The sequence below is a fragment of the Neomonachus schauinslandi genome, chromosome 13 (genome assembly GCF_002201575.2).
Source record: "Neomonachus schauinslandi chromosome 13, ASM220157v2, whole genome shotgun sequence".
Lineage (NCBI taxonomy): Eukaryota > Metazoa > Chordata > Mammalia > Carnivora > Phocidae > Neomonachus > Neomonachus schauinslandi.
The window spans coordinates 69,977,962-69,998,846 of record NC_058415.1 but is presented as its reverse complement, the minus strand read 5'-3'; the positions used below and the strand labels follow the sequence as shown (position 1 = coordinate 69,998,846).

Genomic DNA, 20,885 nt, shown 5'->3' with positions numbered 1-20,885 from the left:
CATCACCAGGCTAACCCATCCTCCCATCCCTCTCCTCTCTAGAACCCTCAGTTTGTTTCTCAGAGTCCATTGTCTCATGGTTCGTCTACCCCTCCGATTTCCCCCCCCTTCATTCTTCCCCTCCCGCTACCTTCTTTTTTTTTCTTAACATATATTGCATTATTTGTTTCAGAGGTACAGATCTGAGATTCAACAGTCCTGCACAATTCACAGCGCTCACCAGAGCACATACCCTCCCCAGTGTCCATCACCCAGTCACCCCATCCCTCCCACCCCACCCCCCACTCCAGCAACCCTCAGTTTGTTTCCTGAGATTAACAATTCCTCCTATCAGTGAGGTCATATGATACATGTCTTTCTCTGTTTGACTTATTTCACTCAACATAATACCCTCCAGTTCCATCCACGTCGTTGCATATGGCAAGATCTCATTCCTTTTGATGGCTGCATAATATTCCATTGTATATATACACCACCTCTTCTTTATCCATTCATCTGTCAATGGACATCTTGGCTCTTTCCACAGTTTGGCTATTGTGGACATTGCTGCTATAAACACTGGGGTGCACGTACCCTTTCGGATCCCTACTTTTGTATCTTTGGGGTAAATACCCAGTAGTGCAATTGCTGGATCATATGGTAGCTCTAGTTTCAACTTTTTGAAGAACCTCCACACTGTTTTCCAGAGTGGCTGCACCAGCTTGCATTCCCACCAACAGTGTAGGAGGGTTCCCCTTTCTCTGCAACCCCACCAACATCTGTCATTTCCTGACTTGTTAATTTTAGCCATTCTGACTGGTGTGAGGTGGTATCTCATTGAGGTTTTGATTTGGATTTCCCTGATGCTGAGCGATATTGAGCACTTTTTCATGTGTCTGTTGGCCATTTGGATGTCTTCTTTGGAAAAATGTCTGTTCATGTCTTCTGCCCATTTCTTGATTGGATTCTTTGTTCTTTGGGTGTTGAGTTTGATGAGTTCTTTATAGATTTTGGATACTACCCCTTTATCTGATATGTCATTTGCAAATATCTTCTCCCATTCTGTTGGTTGTCTTTTGGTTTTGTTGACTGTTTCCTTTGCTTTGCAGAAGCTTTTTATCTTGATGAAGTCCCAATACTTCATTTTTGCCCTTGCTTCCCTTGCCTTTGGCGATGTTTCTAGGAAGAAGTTGCTGCGGCTGAGGTCAAAGAGGTTGCTGCCTGTGTTCTCCTTTAAGATGTTGATGGACTCCTGTCTCACATTGAGGTCTTTCAACCATTTGGAGTCTATTTTTGTGTGTGGTGTAAGGAAATGGTCCAGTTTCATTCTTCTGCATGTGGCTATCCAATTTTCCCAACACCATTTGTTGAAGAGACTGTCTTTGTTCCATTGGACATTCTTTCCTGCTTTGTCAAAGATGAGTTGACCATAGAGTTGAAGGTCCATTTCTGGGCTCTCTATTCTGTTCCATTGATCTATGTGTCTGTTTTTGTGCCAGTACCATGCTGTCTTGATGATGACAGCTTTGTAATAGAGCTGGAAGTCCGGAATTGTGATGCCGCCGGCTTTGCTTTTCTTTTTCAACATTCCTCTGGCTATGCGGGGTCTTTTCTGGTTCCATACAAATTTTAGGATTATTTGTTCCATTTCTTTGAAAACAGTGGATGGCATTTTGATGGGGATTGCATTGAATGTGTAGATTGCTCTAGGTAGCATTGACATCTTCACAGTATTTGTTCTTCCAATCCATGAGCATGGAACATTTTTCCATTTCTTTGTGTCTTCCTCAATTTCTTTCATGAGTATTTTATAGTTTTCTGAGTACAGATCCTTTGTCTCTTTGGTTAGATTTATTCCTAGGTATCTTATGGTTTTGGGTGCAATTGTAAATGGGATCGACTCCTTAATTTCTCTTTCTTCTGTCTTGTTGTTGGTGTATAGGAATGCCACTGACTTCTGTGCATTGATTTTATATCCTGCCACTTTACTGAATTCCTGTATGCGTTCTAGCAGTTTTGGGGTGAAGTCTTTGGGGTTTTCCACATAAAGTATCATATCATCTGCAAAGAGTGAGAGTTTGACTTCTTCTTTGCCGATTTAGATGCCTATTTTTTTTTTTTTTAATGAATTTTTTATAGTGGTTAGGCGATGGGGGCCGGGGTGAGAGTTCCTGCACATAGACAGGGCCTTATGTGGTTTGAATCTCCAACCAGTGGCAAAGGAGGGAGCGCCCAGCCTTTCTTATCAACTGGCTTAAATGTAGGGCAGAAGGGGGAAGAAAAGGGGTCAAGCTTAAAAGGTGTTAGCAGTTGAACATCAGAAAATGGAGTCAGACTCCTCATGAGATAGTTTCCTTCTTACAAGGACAGTTGTGATTACATTTAGGGCCCATGCAGATGATCCAGAGTAATCTCTCCAGCTCAAGATCTTTAACTTCATCAAGTCAGCAAAGTCCTTCAAGCCATATAACATTCACAGGTTCCAAGGGATTAGGACCTGGGTATCTTTGGGGGCCATTATTCAGCCTACCACAACCCACCACTGATTTTGCACTCTTAGTGCAAATAGCAACATAGTGCAAAAGGCAAATAACTTCTTGATATTATGAGAACAGTTGCCATGGACCCCTTAAAAGGGTCTCAGGGTCCCACAGGTCCATGGGTCACACTTTGAGAACTGTAGCTCTGGGGTATGTAGGTAGAAGTGGACTTAACTAAGTTCATAGGGATGTACAACTTCAATTTTACTTGATATTGTCAAACTGTTCTCCTTAAAGGTTGTAGCAATTTGTATCCCACCACCAAGGTGGCAGGGTTCCTGTTTCCCCACATCCTCACCAAACCTGGCATTATCAGATTTAAATGTTTAGCCAACATGACAGATGTGACACAATCTTACTCTTTTTTTTAGATTTATTTATTTATTTAAGAAATCTTTGCACCCAATGTGGGGCTTGAACTCATGACTCTGAGATCAAGAGTCGAATGCTTTTCCAACTGAGCCAGCCAGACACCCCAACACAAATCTTATTCTTGTTTTACTTTGTATTTCTCTAATTTTTTTTTTTAAATTTTATTATGTTATGTTAGTCACCATACAATACATCATTGGTTTTTGATGTGGTGATCCACGATCCATTGTTTTCGTATAACACCCGTGCTCCATGCAGTACGTGCCCTCCTTAATATCCCTCACCGGGCTCACCCATCCCCCATCCCCCTCCCCTCTAAAGCCCTCAGTTTGTTTCTCAGAGTCCATAGTCTCTCATGGTTTGTCTCCCCCTCTGATCCCCCCCTTCATTTTCCCCTTCCTTCTCCTAATGTCCTCCATGCTATTCCTTATGTTCCACAAATAAGTGAAACCATATAATTGACTTTCTCTGCTTGACTTATTTCACTTAGCATAATCTCCTCCAGTCCCATCCATGTTGATGTAAAAGTTGGGTATAATCTCATATTTTAAAAAGGTCACTGGTGGTTTCTATATGGAGAGTAGATATTAGGAGGCATGAGGGTGAAATCAGAGACCAATTAGAAGGTTGTTGCAGGGGTCCAGTTGATGAATGATGGCGACTTAGATCAGGTCATCACATTTGAGGTGGTGAAAATCAGTTGCATTTGGTTGTATTATCAAGGTAGAGCTGATACGATTTACTGATAGTTTGGATGTGGGATGTGACAGAAAGAGGAGTCATGGATAACTCCAAGGTTTGGAGTATGAACAGCTAGGGAAATGGTGGTGCCATTTACTGAGATGGGCAACCCTGAGGGAAGAGCAGGTGTGTTTGGAGAATCATCCTAAGTGAGATAAAGCCAAGTAAATACAGAGGGACCAACCAGATCATACATGGTCCTGTGTGTTATATGAGTGACTTTAGGTATTACTCTATAGATGACAGGTTGAGGAATTTTCAGCCAGATAAGAGACATAGTTTTGTGTTAGAAATCTTTCTGGTAGGATGGAAGAAATGAACAAATGAGGGTTGATTAGAGAGAGTTGAGGATAAAGGCAGGGAGATTAATGTGGAAACTTTTACAATAAACCAGGCTAAGCCAAGGCAATGCCTTAGGGATAATAACAGGGAGAATACCTGAAATATTCATTAAGGTGGTTAAATAGATAGGACTTCGTTATTGGTTAAAAGCAGGGAGGATTCTGAGTTGACTCGAGTTTGTAGCCATTCACTGTGCTAGTGAATAGATTTTAAGTGGGGAAGGAAGGATGGCCTTATTCTATTCATAATTTATATTTTGCCTACATTTTATTTATTTTATTTTTAATTTTTTTAAAGATTTTTTATTTATTTGACAGAGACACAGTAAAGAGAGGGAACACAAGCAGGGGGAGTGGGAGAGGGAGAAGCAGGCTTCCCGCGGAGCAAGGAGCCCGATGCGGGGCTCAGTCCCAGGACCCTGGGATCATGACCTGAGCCGAAGGCAGACGCTTAATGACTGAGCCACCCAGGCGCCCCTTGCCTACATTTTAAAGAGGATTTGAAATAGCTTACAATAAAAGATACATGTTTAATAAATCCATTGCAATGGGAGATGAAAATAAATATACTGGAAACTTTGGCCAACATTGTTACTCTAATTAAGCATGAAATTTATCTTTGTACTTCCTGGAAGGCAAGACACAAATGTGGGAAAGAAAGGGTTATATAATTCTCATTGTTTGTTGAAAGGAAACAAACCAGCTCGTCAACTGGAGAGCAACTTCTTTCCTGGCACTAAATTACTGTGTGGGCGCTTATACAACAGACATTACATAATGCAATGGACAATTTAACAGAAAATGTAGAGATGTTCTACATATTACTGTTTTTTTATAGCAGCCCTTAATTAAAGCAAGAGTAGGGGTTTTTGAATGAAAGGGCAAGCTGAGTCCTACTCACCTTATGGGCTTTGTAGGATGTCACTGTGCTCAGTATAGGGTGAGAAAAGAGGACGTGGTCCACCGACTCACACTCCTGTAGACTGTGGCACTTGGAAGCCATCTGTTGCATGGGCTCCACCTGTTGTCTCTTTTTGAAGTGCCCTTCCCCCTCTTGAGAACTACCTCTTCTGTCACTCTGGTAAGAGAATGAGAATGGTGCCTCCTGGAGTTGTGTAGTATGGAAGCCTTATTTTCTCTTAACATGTACAAATTTCAGACTTAACTTGAATCACTCCTGAAATGTTTCTAGCCCACCTAGCCCATAGTAATCAATTTCTCCTTTGGACAATTTAATATTTATTTGAGGGAAATAATGTAAAGTAGTGATAAGGAACTAGGATTTTAGAGTCAGACTGCCTGGATTTCAGTCCCAACTCTTCACTTGATAGCAGTGTGATATTGGGCAAGCTATTAAACTTTTTTAAACCTCAGTTTTCTCATCAATAAAATGGGGTAATGTTAGTGTTTATAGAAGTGTTTTGATATAATGCATGTATGCATTTGGCACATAAAAGGACTCAATAAGTATTATCATTATAATTGTTATTATTTTTTTTTACTTTTCTTTCCTCTGGTGACTTCTTTTTTTTTTTTCTTAAAGATTTTATTTTTAAGTAATCTCTGCACCCAATGTGGGGCTCAAACTTACAACCCTGAGATCAAGAGTCACACGCTATACCCACTGAGCCAGCCAGGGGCCCCTCTTCTGTTGACTGCTTGCATTGTGTTTTTACATTTTGTTAAATTGAGGTATAATTGGCATATAATGTTATGTTAGTTTCAGCTGTACAACACAATGATTTGATATTTGGATGTACAGTTGACCCTTGAAAAACACAGGGGTTAGGGGCACCAACCTCTGTGCAGTTGAAAATCCATGTATAACTTTTGACTCCTCAAAAACTTAACTCCTAATAGCTTACTGTTGACCAGAAGTCTTACCAATAACAAATGGTTGATTAATACATGTTTTGTATGTTATATGTATTGTATATTGTATTCTTACAATAAAGTAAGCTAGAGAAAAGAAAATGTTATTAAGAAAATCATAAGGGGGACGCCTGAGTGGCCTAGTCAGTTAATCGTCTGCTTTTGGCTCGGGTCATGATTCCAGGGTCTTGGGATAGAGTCCCACATCCGGCTCCTTGCTCAGTGGGGAACCTGCTTCTCCATCTGCCTGCCGCTCCCCCTGGCTTGTGTTCTCTCTCTCTCTGACAAATAAATAAATAAAATATTTTTTAAAAATCATAAGGAAGAGAAAATACATTTGCAGTACTATCCTGTGTTTATTGAAAGAAATCTGCATGTAAGTGGACCCACAGCATTCAAACCCACATTGTTGAAGGGTCAACTATATTGTAAAATGATCACCAAAGTAAGTCTAGTTAACATCTGTCACCATAGTTAAAAATTTTGTGTGTGTAGTGAGAACTTTTAAGATTTACTCTCTTAAAAATATGCAATATTTAAAAAAATATGCAGGGTGCCTGAGTGGCTCAGTCGTTAAGCATCTGCCTTTGGCTCGGGTCATGATCCCAGGGTCCTGGGATCGAGCCCCACATTGGGCTCTCTGCTCGGCGGGAAGCCTGCTTCTCCCTCTCCCACTCCCCCCTGCTTGTGTTCCTGCTCTCACTGTCTCTCTCTGTCAAATAAATAAAATCTTTAAAAAAATATAAAAAATTAAAAAAATAAAATATATGCAATACAGTATTAACTATGGTTGCCAAGCTATATATCGCATCCCCATGACTGACTTGGTAACTAGAATTTTGTAATGTTGACTCCACCCAATTTGTGCCCCCTTTCAACATTTTTACTTGTCCCATATTTTTTATGGGAGCTCAATAAATATCTATAATAGACTGACTTTAGATTTTCACATTAAGACACAACACTAATTACATATACAAGTTAAAAATGGCAACCACGAAGCTAAAAGGACGGCATTGTGACTTTTTCAGGGAGCTAATTTCTGAACAGTCTACACTTTGAACAATTTTTGTAATGTTAAGGAAGAATTTGACCATGTTAGTGGAGCTAACCAAATGTTACCATCCCACATAGTTACGAGTTTAATGCCTGGGTTTAGTCAGAAAAAGGAAAAGTTACATAATGCCATATGGGCAGGCTCATATGTAGTATCTTTGAGGATTGAGAGCTGTAGGAAAAAGTAACATTTTCCAGAGGCAGAGAGGAAACATTTTTATCCTCAAAGCTATTGCAAACTGATACTTTTCCTCCTGCCCCTTTCTGTGCTCATGAAGGTTTAATGCTAACCTTTTTTTCCTCTGTATATTTTGCTATATAAACTGTATAGTAACCTATTGCTGTGTAACAAATTAACCCAAACCTAGCAACTTAAAACCACAAACATTTATTACTGCACATAGTTTCTGAGGGTCAGAAATCAGGGAATGGCTTAGCCAGTGGGGTCTGGGTCAGTGTCTCTCTCCCAAGGTTGCACTCAAGGTGTCTGCTGGGCCTGTAGTTATCTGAAGGTTGACTGGACTGCAGGATCTGCTTTCCAGTTCCCTCTGTTGGTTGTTGGCAGGCTTCACTTCTTTGTTGGCTTTTGGGCAGAGGCCTGAGTTTCTCATCTATGCCTCTTTGTAAGAATGGCTGCTTACAACATGGTAGCTGGCTTCCCTTAGACAGACAGAGAGAGAGAACAACCAAGATGGCTACCTTAGTGTCTTTAAAAACCTATCTTGGAAGTGACATACCATCACTTCTGCTGTACCAACCCTAGTATGATGTGGGAGGAGACAACACAAGGATGTAGTAAATTCCAGGAGGTGGGAATCACTGGGAGCCATCTTGGAGGCTGGCTACCACAGACTTCCTCTATTAGTAGAGTTTCAGCTGTTGTCATGATAGGTAACCAATCCATATCTACAGGCTTGTCTTTTGGGTTTTCCTGTGTTGTTTCAAATTCCTGTTGTCTGAAAGTAAATTTATCATTTCCCTTTCTGTGCCTTTCTGATGTTTTTTTAAAAAGTAATTTAGGTTCACAACCTTGAAGCCATTTTTTTCATTTCTCTTTTTCTTATCACTGCTCAGGTACCAATTTTATATTTTCTTTCTCTGGTATCTCCCAAATCATCTTTTTTATGTTCCTGTAGCTACCGTCCTTACAAGATCCTTACTGCTTCATACCCACAAATGAAATGCTGCCTGAGTAATACCCTGACTTTGAGTCTCTCCTTTCTCCAGACTGACCCTAAATCTTGATTTCATTATGTCACACCTTGTGACCTGTCCATTAAAATTCAGGTACTTTTACTCAAGATCCTTAGCCTATGGGCTGATACCTTATTGGGTATATATAATAATATTGACAAGGGGGCTTTTGTGAGAAAATCAATCCATGCACTAAGGTTTATATAGGATGTAAAAAATTACCTTGAACATTGCAAGATGATGGAAAGTTTATTTTTTAAATCTTGTTAAGTTAAACAATAAAGTTTGGAAGAAATTACAGCCTGGCTTCATTTTTAAGGAGAACAAATATTTGTATTGTTTTACTGATAGATAATTGCTATTACAGAAATCAAAGCATTTTGCTAGCAACATTTTGATAGTGAAGAAGAGACTTGTTCTAGAGGGTTGGGCGTTCATTTGGTAGAATGGTTTATGCTGGGCATCATAAGAAGTATACATTCAAACAGCAAGCCTCAGAGTCAGCCTGTGTCTTAAGTTCTCAGGAGAGATACTTTTGTTTTTTTCCCACCCGGAGCCCAGGCTGCCCAACAGATAAACTTGCATATTATTTCCCTTTGCCTATGGATGATTTTTCTAGGCCCCCTTATTACTGAGGATGCCTCTCAAGAGGCCCAAAGGTTTGTCTTCTTTTCATGGGTGTTCTTAAGAACCCTAGCCTCTTCAGGCTGTGGAGATGGGCAGTGACTACCACCCCCGCCCCAGTACTTTTCTATCTCCTCACCCCTGGCCAAAGCCTTGGCAACTGCTTACTGCCCTACTTTAGATTCTTCTTTGGTTATTGGCCCTTGGGATTTCTCTTATTTGGTCTTACAGAGAAGAAGGCTTTTTTAGATCATGTAGTTTGCCATATCACTCGAAGAAAAATTAAAATATTTTGCAAACTTGGTGAAGGCTACAAATTTCTCAAAGTTCTTAAGAATGTGCCATTATTTTGTCATTAGAGAGCCTCATACGATAATCCTTGTGCTCATCAAGGAGAAGCTGTTTCTTCTTCCTGAAATGAGACTCCAAAGCCAAGTGTCTACCCACTTGAGCACATTCCCTTCAAGAGTAAAGTCTGGATTTTAATTTAAGTGCATCTTATTCCCAATTTAACTTTTCACCCTTGCCTTTCTTGTTAGGAGAAACAATTGCAGCACTTACAGATATAAGCAGCTTGAATCATCCAGAATCTGATGGCCAGATCACAATTTTTACAGATAAAACAGGAGTTATAAAGGCTGCAAGATTACTTCTTTCTTCAGTGACAAAAGTGTTGTTGCTGGCAGACCGAGTAGTCATTAAGCAGATAATAACATCAAGAAATAAGGTATTTGTCTTTCTCGTGTTTCTATACTTGTGTCTTTTGGGGTTGTTCAAAAGTTGTTTTTTAGGTTAATTACAGGTAATTTGGCAATGCTTATCAATTTTAATTGTTTTACCTCCAGTTGTCTGTAGTTTAAAAGTGGTATTTCTTCTGTACCTATAATTCCTAAACAATGTGTGTACTGGGTCTAAACATTTAGATGTAAATAATATTTCTTCTCAGAAAATCGTTATCTACTTGTTGAGGTTTATTCGTGAAAGCTTTTCATGTGTACAAATTTGGGAAGAAAAGCCAAGAACCATGACAGTGTATGTAGTAGAAACCTAGTTGATAAAAATACCAAATTCCTTAGGACCTTTTTTTTTTTTCAGAGTCAGAGGATAATAATTTATAAGCTTAAAAAATTCAGTCATCTGAAATTGCAGTTACCAACACTACAAGAAATTTCTTTTTTTTTTCTTTTTTTTATTCTTATGTTAATCCCCATACATTAGTACAAGAAATTTCTTTATGCAACATCCCTAGAGGTTATGAATAATCATAAAGCCTGCAGAATAAATTTAAACTCTCCAGTCTAGAACTCTTTCCAGTTGCTCAGATAATGGTCGTGCTCCCCCATCATCCAGCAAAGCCAGGGCATGGACAGTCACTTCTTTCCCTGGATAATTCCCTAGGCAAGGAGGAGGGCAGTCTGCCAGGAAAGGGATTGTCTCAATCAGGTTTGAGGACAGAACTACCTGATGGGTGTTGAGTGAACTAAAGAGTGTGAGTTTCAAGCAAAAAAGAAATTGGAGAGGTGGATCGGGCAGTGCTGGAGGGATAGGAAAAAAAACCCTATCTCTTTGAAAGATGGAGTTTCTGCTCAGCGGTAGCAATCTGCCTTATCTGTGCTAGTCGCCTGGACTTCCTGAGCTGCCAGCGCAGGTTAACGTGCCAAACAGCCATCATATCCTCATTTTCAAAAGTAAACACAGGATATCTGTGTTTTCTTTACCTATCTTGGTCTGACGAAAGCTAATCCAGTACTATTATTTTAAGGGAAAATTATTTGAAAATATATTTCACATCTATTTACTTTACTTTTAATATCAAGAAAACACCTAACATTGTCTGTCGGCTCTACTATTGGTTTCTCACTTTTTTTTTTGCCCCTGGCTACCCAAAGCCTCTTGGCAGTTAATTTATTCAACACAGACAATTCCTGACTGATCCATACTGTTTTCCTGCTCTCGAAGCACCACACCTTCCTTTCCACTCCTCACTGTGCAGGTGACCTTCCTTCCACTTTCTTGGGAAGAATGGGGTTCCCCAAAGTGGACCTTAAGGCTTCTGTGTATTACCTTTATCCTCCCTGTCTCCCTAGTTCTCTGAAGATAGGATTACCTCTGTCCTGCACATGTCCACCTTCTCCAGACTTTGCTACATAAATGATCTCCTCCTGTATATCAAGGTGTTTCTTGTACTCTTTTTCCTTTTAATTTTCAAGTAAGCTCAGGTCTCCCCATCATAAAAACAAATCATTCTCTAGATGATTCTAACCTTTGGATGTGCTTCTACTTCTCTGGGCTCCTCCTTCCCTGTCTTCCCCTGTGACGACTCCTTCTCAGCTCTCCCCTAGAATTCAGAGTTTCTCCTTTTTCCTTTCTATTCAGACTTGACATCTCAGTCTCTTTCATGTCTACACCTGACAATCAAATATTCTCTGTTTTGCAGGTTCTTGCAACTATGGAAAGACTAGAGAAAGTGAATAGCTTTCAAGAGTTTGTCCAAATATTCAGTCAATTTGGAAATGAAATGGTGGAGTTTGCACATCTAACTGGAGATAGACAAAATGTATGTGTTTACCACATTTAAACATTTTCAAATACATGCATACTTTTTCATTTGGGTGGAGGTGTGATCTTTGTGATTATCTGGGTTGGTTTATTTGCTTATTAGATTTATAACCTTGGTGTTGAAAGCCTTTCATAAAGGAGCTAGGATAAAGTAAGTAAATTTACGTGACTTTTTTTTTTTTTGCATACATGTAATAGTTAAATATGTTCTTTTTTTTTTTTAAAGATTTTATTTATTTATTTGAGGGAGAGAATGAGATATAGAGAGAGAGCATGAGATGGGGGACGGTCAGAGGGAGAAGCAGACTCCCTGCTCAGCAGGGAGCCTGATGTGGGGCTCGATCCCGGGACTCCAGGATCACGACCCGAGCCGAAGGCAGTTGCCCAACCAACTGAGCCACCCAGGCGCCCCAGTTAAATATGTTCTTAGCACACATACTAGGAAAGGTCATATTTGCCTTCAGGGCTCAGATCTAATACTTCCTCTTTTAGGAAAATACATTTGACTCTTCTACCAGGGCTCAGGCAAATAAATTGAGTCATCATATATATTCTGTTAGTATTTTATTCTGTTTCTGTTTTTGTAACGTGTTATGTATTATTCTGCTGTTATCTATTTCTGTCAGTTCTCTCAGTAGTAATAAGTCAAGCCATTATTTATCTGCATTAGCTATGTGTTAGGTACTTGATACACATGATCTCATTAATTTTGAAAACATTCCTATAAGACAGGTATTGTTATTACTGTTTTACACCTGAGGAGATAGAACCTGAGAGGATAATAAACTTTCCCAAGGTCACTCATCTAGCAGGTGAAACTTCGTTATGTCTGATTTTGGAGCCTGTAGTTTTTAACCTACACTGTGATATTAGTGTTTTATAGGTCTGTTCCTTAATTTAGACTGTAAGCCCCCCAAATTTAGGGAGGTGGAAGACCATATTATATTTAGAGTTGACTTTTCTTTGTTGGGGTATTCATGCATTAGTTCATCTTGTCAGCAGGTTAGATATATAATAAGGGACCTCTTGAGATGTTTTGGTGTAGTCCCATAGAGTATCATCATGTTGGATGTGAACTTTCCTGGTTGTAGCTGGAGCTGGAAGAGGGGTATTGACCTGGAAAGTGGCAGGCTGGTTTGTATGCTTCACCTAGTGCTTCTTGGACAATTTGGGTTTTATGGAGGCCTCTTTTTGTCCTGGGGACTAGACCTCTCTAACAGATTGAGATGCCCTCTTTTTCGCTCATTTGTTATCACCGTACAATAGATGGTGTCTTGTATGGCCTACAACCCACAAATGGAAAGACTGACTAATGTGACAGGTGAAAATTTTGTGTAATTCAAATTTCAGTGTCCATAAGTAAAGTTTTGTTGGGACACAGCCATGTTAGTTTGTTTATGGATTGTCTCAGGGTGGCTTTCACACTGCAATGGCAGAATTAAGTAGTTGTTTCAGACTCTGACCCAGAAAGCCTGAAAAATTTATTATCTGGCCTTCTGTTGAAAATGGCTGCTGACCTCTGATTTAGATGGCCATGACCAAATTATTATAAGAGTATTTGGTTCTAGATTTGATCACACTGTTTAGGTACTTTCTGTAATAGCACACATCCTTATCAAGGGCTCTATGAAGAGAAACTAAAAGAAAATAATTCAAAGCATGGTGCCTGCTCCAGATTTCATAATCTAGTTGGGGAAAATGATAGACCCAAGAAACATCTTCAGATTGTTTCAGAGCAGGGGCGCCTGGGTGGCTCAGTCGTTAAGCGGCTGCCTTCTGCTCAGGTCATGATCCCGGGGTCCTGGGATCAAGGCCCACATCGGATTCCCTGCTCACCGGGAAGCCTGCTTCTCCCTCTCCCGCTCCCCCTGCTTTTGTTCCTGCTCTCGCTGTCTCTCTCTCTGTCAAATAAATAAATAAAATCTTAAAAAAAAAAAAAAAAAAGACTGTTTCAGAGCAGCATATTGGTTAAGTTTAACCAGACATGGTCTCTGAAAGAGTTGACTTCTAAGTATCTAATCTGAAGGAAATAATAACCCATAACTGCTTGATAACTAGGTCACTCTTTTTTTTTTTTAAAGATTTTTTTTTTTAAATTTATTTGAGAGAGAGAATGAGATAGAGAGAGCATGAGAGGGGGGAGGGTCAGAGGGAGAAGCAGACCCCCTGCTGAGCAGGGAGCCCGATGCGGGACTTGATCCCAGGACTCCAGGATCATGACCTGAGCCGAAGGCAGTCGCTTAACCAACTGAGCCACCCAGGCGCCCTAACTAGGTCACTCTTAACAGAGTAAAGCATAGGACGGTTGTTTCGGGTCGGGAGTGAGGTATATCCACGTGGGCACAAGAATGTCAGGTGTGCAGGCCACCAGCGTGCGAGCCGCGAGGCCTCCCGCTGCTCCATCTCAGGCCCTCAGGCCCTGGCTCTGCCACCCTCAGTAAGGGCACCTCCTTCTTTCCACAGTGTGTTGATGGATTTAGATCAAAGCGGTGACATTTTATCAAACTTTATCCTGGTTTTTTTCACTTTGTCACTTTTTAAACAATGTTACTTAATTGATTCTTGTTGCGTAAATGATTTTTTTCATGAAATTGTTTGCAGGATCCTAGACCGCTCAGTGGTTTTATTTCTTTTTTAGGATCTGAAAGACGAGAAGAAAAAGGCAAAAATGGCAGCAGCCAGGGCAGTTCTTGAAAAGTGTACAATGATGCTTCTCACAGCCTCAAAGGTAGGGACCCTTTTGTTTTACCTGCTTAAATGCATCTACTTTATATGGTTTACATTTTTAAAAAGGTCGAAGTGATAACTTGGAGCATAGGCTACAGCAGTCAGATCTCAGTTATCCTTTAGCAAGAAGGCTCACTTCCTTCCCCGGTTCCAGACGGCGGCAGTCAGTCCGCGAGTCAGCGCTCCGTGAGCAGCCAAGCACAAGGTGGCGTGTGAGGTGCCGGGAGTCGGGGCCTGTCACACATGGTCACTGCCCACAGGGTTTGCCAGGCTTGTCAGGGAGCCAACACATGTACTGTCGAAAAAGCGAGGCAAGTTAGAATCTGTTAAGTAACAGTGGAATATTAATCCAGCCTTTGGTTTGTTTATTCTGTAAATTCATATGTCTGGTTCCTTATTCTACTATTAACAAAATTGTCAGTTGAGCGCTGGTGATTCCAAACAGCAGCTGGCCAGCAACTCGGTACAATTCAAGAAAAAACTAGTCAACAGCTCGTGAGCAGTTTATTTAGAATTGCCTTGTCTGCTAGCAGGATTTACTCTAGGCTGGGTTAGTGAGGCCACTACAACAGCTCCCTGGAGCCGGCTTGCAAGGCTCTGTTCACATGGAGGCCCCCTGAGCAGCTTTCATTCACATCATTCTTAAAAAGTCAAAGATATATCCACTGTCATAGAACATGTGTTCATGTGTGCTCGTCCTCGTTCTTTTTTAGGTTTTGCACAGGGAAGGCAACATTTTAAAATAGTTTTAATTGTGATGAAGATAGTTCCCCCCAAATTTTAAGTGAACTTATTGAGGTATAAAGATACAGTTTTGCACTCTGCCTTTTTCACTTAACCTTGCTATCACTTTTTACTCATCCTGCTTCCACTTTTAGTGAGGAGAAGCAGCTGGGTGAGCCAGGGACCCAGGAGATTTTGGTAAAGAACCATTTTTATTAGCATGATATGTTCTCTGTAAGATTTTGTGTATTATGGTATGGGCCCAATCTGAAAATAAAAATTTTCAATTGTTTTGAAGACATGTCTCAGGCATCCCAACTGCGAATCAGCCCATAAAAACAAAGAGGGAGTATTTGACCGAATGAAAGTGGCATTAGATAAGGTGATTGAAATTGTGACTGACTGCAAACCAAATGGAGAGACTGACATTTCATCTGTCAGTATTTTTACTGGAATTAAAGAATTCAAGGTAAGAATAGAGAGAATGTATTTTTTTCTTTCCATATCAGAGGAACATCTTTAGAGGTAGTATCCATGTTCTGGTATAATATTTTAGGATAGATGCTTCACAAAAGCAGAGATTTTTCTTTAACATAGTGTCACTCTGTATAAACTTAATATTCGGTAACATTTGGTTTAGTGTAGTTTGTACGGAGAATGTTGGTCTGGGGTTATGGTAGCTGCCGGGCCCTGTGTCACTGCATGGTTCAGCAGAAGCCTCCTGTCCTCTGTTTAGAAAGGTGTTCCCTGCCCAGTCTTTTGAGCAGTGCTGTGCTATCCGTCCGTGGCAGGTGACAGACAGCAAATGGTTTCTGCTGGAATCCCTACTCTTCCCTGAGCTCTAGGGTGGATATTTTGAGACTTTAATAATAGTAATAGTATTCATGTTAATTAAAATCTGGAATGAACACTGATACATGCTAACATGTATTATTGAGCATTTACTCTGTGCCAACCCTGTTCCGAATGCTTTAAATGTATGTACCTGTAAAATCCTATAAGAACTATTGCTACTATACTGTTGGGGAGACTGAGAAATAGAGATTAAGTAATTTGCCAGCAAGGAAGTGCCAGAGTTAGGATTTGAAACCAGGCAGTCTGACTCAGAATCCCCCCCATTTTCGGGCAGAACTTCTCATGGGAAGTCAGAGAGCTGGTGAAGGTGCTCTCTGGGTCTGATTGAGGAGGGCCCTAGGAAATCATCTCGTACAAGCCCTCATTTAACAGCTGGGAAGACTGAGGCCCTTGGCAGTTATCTATAGGCTAAGGGCTGCAATGAAGATGGCATTCCTTCCATCTTTTTAATTCCTACTTAGGTAGGAACATGGGGTGAAAGAAAGTCATGGAAAGAACAGTTATTTTTAGGGGCTGTTGTCTTCCTGAATAGTATCTAATTTAATCACTAACTTCCCTTTTAGGTGGGTACTATTATCATTGTGTTTTTGAGGAGGAAAGCTAGTAAGTGGTGGAACCCTTCTTTAGAACCAGGACTCGCTAATCCCAAAGTCCGTGTCCTTTCAGTTGATGCCTGTGGGTTTGCCTGTATGCTGCTGGTCCTGCCCTAACTCTCTTTCTGAGGGGAAAGAAGCTACAAAGACCAGTCATGGTTTTAGAGTTTGTATTGCCTGAGGGATCTTAGAGCTTATTTTTCTAATCCCCTCTTTTTATAAAGGCCGAGGGGGAGATGTCTTCTCAAGGGTTAAAGGATAATTAGGGAAACAAATAGGATGAGAGCCAAGTCTTTTGCTTCTTGCTGCTACCCTTGGGCTCCAGGTTACCTCGGGGTGGAGCTGTGCCTGAGGCTGCTGCAGCCGGGCTAGCTGCTGACCCTTCACCAGCTGCAGTCTGCAGGGCGGAGCTGTTACGGATAGACTCCATCTCACCGTCAGTGGGTATCTTTTTGGCATCTTACCATTTTTCCTGGTGGAGAGTATAATCTGTAGACGGAGACGGGATGCTTTACTGTGCTCGGTACTGTGAATATGTGGACGAATCTTAGGAAACCATATAAATGAATGGCTTTTGAAAAAACAACTCTACTCATTTGCTGTTTTTTTAATTTTATTTTTAAAAACATTTTTTTAAAACTATTTATTTGTCAGAGAGAGAGAGAGCACAAGCAGAGGGAGCTGCAGGTAGAGGGAGAGGGACAAGCAGGCTCGCCACTGAGCAGGGAGCCGGATGCGGGACTTGATCCCAGGGCCCTGGGACCATGACCTGAGCCGAAGGCAGATGCTGAACCAACTGAGCCACCCAGGCACCCCTCAGCTGCTGTTTAAAAGCATGTGTATGTTCTTTCAAAGGGGAGAATCAAAAACCTTAACATAAATGGTGTATGGTCAACATGATTGATTTTTATGTTGTAATTCTGTTTAAATTCTAAATTCTCAGATGCTCCTTGTCAATTCCATACCTCACTTTTATCCATGTTCTTTCCTAGCTTAAAAAAAAAATGCCATCTACCTAGGATGGGGTGGTTACTGGAGACACCTTGGGCCAAGAGGAGGAGGGGAAGCAGGCCCCGACTATGGCCTCTTGACCTTCCCAAATCTTGGTATTTTCGTGGGTCCTGTGAAAGTGGGTCAGATGTAAGGATTAACTTGAGACTATGTTTGTGAAAGGACTTTAAAGTGCTAAACAAATGTAAGCTATTCTTACTAGCACATTCAGTGTGAGCACAGTCATGGTCATCACCGCGGATCGCCTCTTGGCCCAAGTTGTTTTGTGACTCCGCTCATGGGCTGGCGTTTAGACCCAGCTGCAGCGGCATAGTGTCACGTAGGCAGCTGAGAGAGAGAAAGATGCGCCAGTGAACACGTGTCCGTCACGCGTTCCGGGAACTCTGAGCACAGGATGACTGAAGTGACAGGTTGTTGGGAACTTGAGGGGTGGTTGGACAGACTGTCAGAAAGATCTATAAAGTCAAGACCCTAGAGGATTTTGTGTTATGCAGTAGAAATTTGAGCTTAATTTTATACGTGGTGAGGAGTCAGTTGGAGGGAGGTGGCAATATCAGAAGCTTTCCATTTTAGAAAGATGATACAGGTAGAGGATGGTAGAGAAGGTTTTGGTCAGGGAGGTGCTGTCGGACATAAGTCAGAATGTAGGGAGACCGATTAGGTTACTAGGAGAGTTTTGCTGAATTAAGGAAGGAAAATTTGGTGCCTTTCCCAGCCCTTCCCATACCCACACCCTCCGTACCCTGTCCCCCTGGGCTCAGCACAAGTTCATATTTGGGTGTAGCATCTTTCAGGACTTTGCCTCAGCATTTTCTCAGGTGCAAATTCTCTACCTGTGGGCTGGTTCATTTTTCCTACCGGTTGCTACATGATCATGCTTTTCTGCCTTAGTATTTACTGACTTCATAGGACTGTTGTATTAACAGCTGTTGTAGTGAATCTCTGCATGGTTGCTGGTGGCCCTTGAGCAACGTGTCCTGGAGAATAGAGTCATCACTAGAGGTTGTATTTCCCCCCGAGCCCTCAGACAGGGAAGGAAATTGCTAGTGTCTCTCTGGGCACTCTTAGAAGTTACAGCCCATTTGGTTATGTGGGAATATTGACTCATGCAGATGGATATCCTTTCTGTTCTCAGATGAGTATTGAAGCTCTTCTGGAGAATCTTTATTTTCAGTCAAAAGAGAATCTTTCTGCTACTCTAGAAGTCATTTTGGAGCGCACTGAGGACTTTACTGATTCTGCCTACACCAGCCATGAGCACAGGGAACGCATCTTGGAACTGTCAACTCAGGCAAGACTGGAACTGCAGCAGTTACTTTCTGTGTGGATTCAAAGTGTAAGAACTTTTTTTCGTCAGAGCGATCCTATACAATAGCTTTTTCCAAAAGCTCTGAGAATTGTGGAAGCTAACATGAATGTGGTCTGGAATGGGACAAGGATGTCTCATCCCTTTTCTCCCTCCTTCTTGGCCCGAAGCATCCTTCCCATCCAGCGCTCACAGTACTTGCCATTTCTAGGCCTGCTGTTTCTCAGTTGCTCATCCTGGCCAGCCTCATTCTGTACCACCATCACTATCACAAGTTCATCCCATAATCCCCACTCGTCCACCAAACTCGCCTCTGGAAAATTCCTCCCCAAAATGTTTCTTCAGAGTGAAGAGCCCTACCTAGAGGTTCTCGTCCCCTGAGTCTTACTGCCAAAGCCATTCACACGTGCACAGTGCTTAACTCTGAGGACAGCTGATTTATAGACACAACAATTTATTTTATTATTTTTTAGAGAAAGAAGGAAGGGAAGGGGGGAGGGAGAGGGAGAGAGAGAATGTGAGCATGGAGCCTGAGGTGGGGCTCGATCTCACAACCCTGAGATCATAACCTGAGAGGGAATCAAGAGTCAAACACTTAACCAACTAAGCCACCCAGGCGCCCCTACAGAACAACAATTTAGACAATTTATTGACGCCTAGACTCAGTGAAGACAAGGGTAGATCCAGCAAGCAGGTAAAAAATTTTTCAACCTTGCACTGATTCCTGGTCTAAGATTGTAAGCAGCCTACCTCTCAGGTAGACTGCCGGTGTGCATATAGCCTGGGAGGTTATGTAGTGAGAATGGTAAAGATGGACAGAGTTGGGGGTCCCTGGCTGGCTTATGATAGAGCATGCAACTCTTGATCTTGGGGTCATGAGTTCGAGCCCCATATGTGGTGTAGAGTTTCCTTAAAAAAAATTAAAAAAAAGATGGACAGAGTGGGACAACATAGAAAGTGTGTATCCAGACTCTTGTAGAGAGTGGTTACAAAATTGAAAGGTAGAGGCTTGAGACTGGGCTGTGGCACTATTTATTTATTTCTTAGACCTAGGGTATGTCAAAAAAAGTATTTAATGTGATTTACAACGTACAGTGTAGATGGAGCAAACATGGCAGCTGTGAACAAAAGCTTTGGCAGTAAAGACAAAGAGGGGTGAATGTGGCTGAGAATAGTGAATGAAGCAGCAGTTGACTTTCATGTAAAGCGATTGGTTTTTGAATGAAGAGTGGATATAAATCAAGATTTCTCCTATTCCTTGGCATCATGACAGTGCAAATGCTCATATTAACGGGAAATTAACCTAGAGTAGAGTGCTGTCACGGCTAAAAGCAATATTTTGTGATTACTTTGAAATATCTATGTGATATCTAATCTGAAGTGTAGATTGCTTCAGTTTTAAATTTTAAACCCAACAGTCAACATGAAGAGTTTCTGTGAGGAAATGCTGTGTTGGGAATCCGAGTCTGTCAACACTTAAATTTGTAATTAGCACCTTTCCCATATTTCACAAGCGCTCAGATCTCTGAGTCTGCATGCCAGATGTATTGTTCATTCATTCATTTTTTTCAGCATTTGTTACTGAGTGCCTTTTGTATGCCAAGCACCGGAAATCTAAAGATGAATAAGATAAAATCTTTGCCTCCAAGAATTTTGCAGTGGAGAAAAGTGTGGGAAGGGGTAAGACAAGTACAGAAAGCTTTGTTAAGTGTCCTACCAGAGGTACAGACCATGTGTTGCAGGGACTTGAAGGAGGGCAAATTTATATTTAGGGAGAGGAATCAAGAAGACTCCTTGAAGATATTGGCATTTAACTTTGATTTATCCACTCAAAGAACTGAGTACCTCTACCTTACATTTGCTGTGCCAGGTATTATGTATTCATTGGTGAGCAAAATAAATGTGATCTCAGCCTTCATGGAGCTTACCAAGGCCTAGTGGGGAAGATTGACTTTAATCAAAAAAAATAAAATAAAAAAAGTAAATATGTAATTGTAAACTAAAATAATTACTTAGAGAAAGATTAGAATGGGTAAGAAGAGAGCCTAATTTAGATTGTGTGATCTGAAAAGGCCTTTCTGAGAAAGAGACATTTATGTAGAGACTTAAAGGTAAATAGGATTTTAATTTTTAACTCCATTAAGAGCGAAGAGATGAGCATTCTGGGCAGAAGATAAAATAGAATCATTTTAGACATGATAAATTTATTAACAAAATGAGATTTTAAAAATTCATCTTTTTATAGTTACAATGGGAAAATATAACTAGATAGTTAAAATTCTATTTTCCATTCTGTCCATAAAAAGGTGAATTTTTAAAATCTACTTTTTTTATAACTCACAGAATGATATTAAACATTTATTATAATTTATTGTTCAAGTGAAATTGGAAT

At 40.8% G+C, this 20,885-nt stretch overlaps 1 protein-coding gene across 1 annotated transcript in view; it reads left to right on the top strand.

Annotated features, from left to right (window-relative positions):
• The window catches only part of CTNNAL1 (catenin alpha like 1), a 65,767-nt gene that overhangs the window by 18,348 nt on the left and 26,534 nt on the right, over positions 1-20,885 (top strand). The window contains exons 3-7 of the mRNA XM_044920326.1: positions 9,259-9,446; positions 11,157-11,276; positions 13,917-14,006; positions 15,027-15,197; positions 18,323-18,523. Of these exons, the coding sequence (XP_044776261.1) occupies positions 9,259-9,446; positions 11,157-11,276; positions 13,917-14,006; positions 15,027-15,197; positions 18,323-18,523 (770 nt within the window). The remainder of the gene's footprint in view (positions 1-9,258; positions 9,447-11,156; positions 11,277-13,916; positions 14,007-15,026; positions 15,198-18,322; positions 18,524-20,885) is intronic.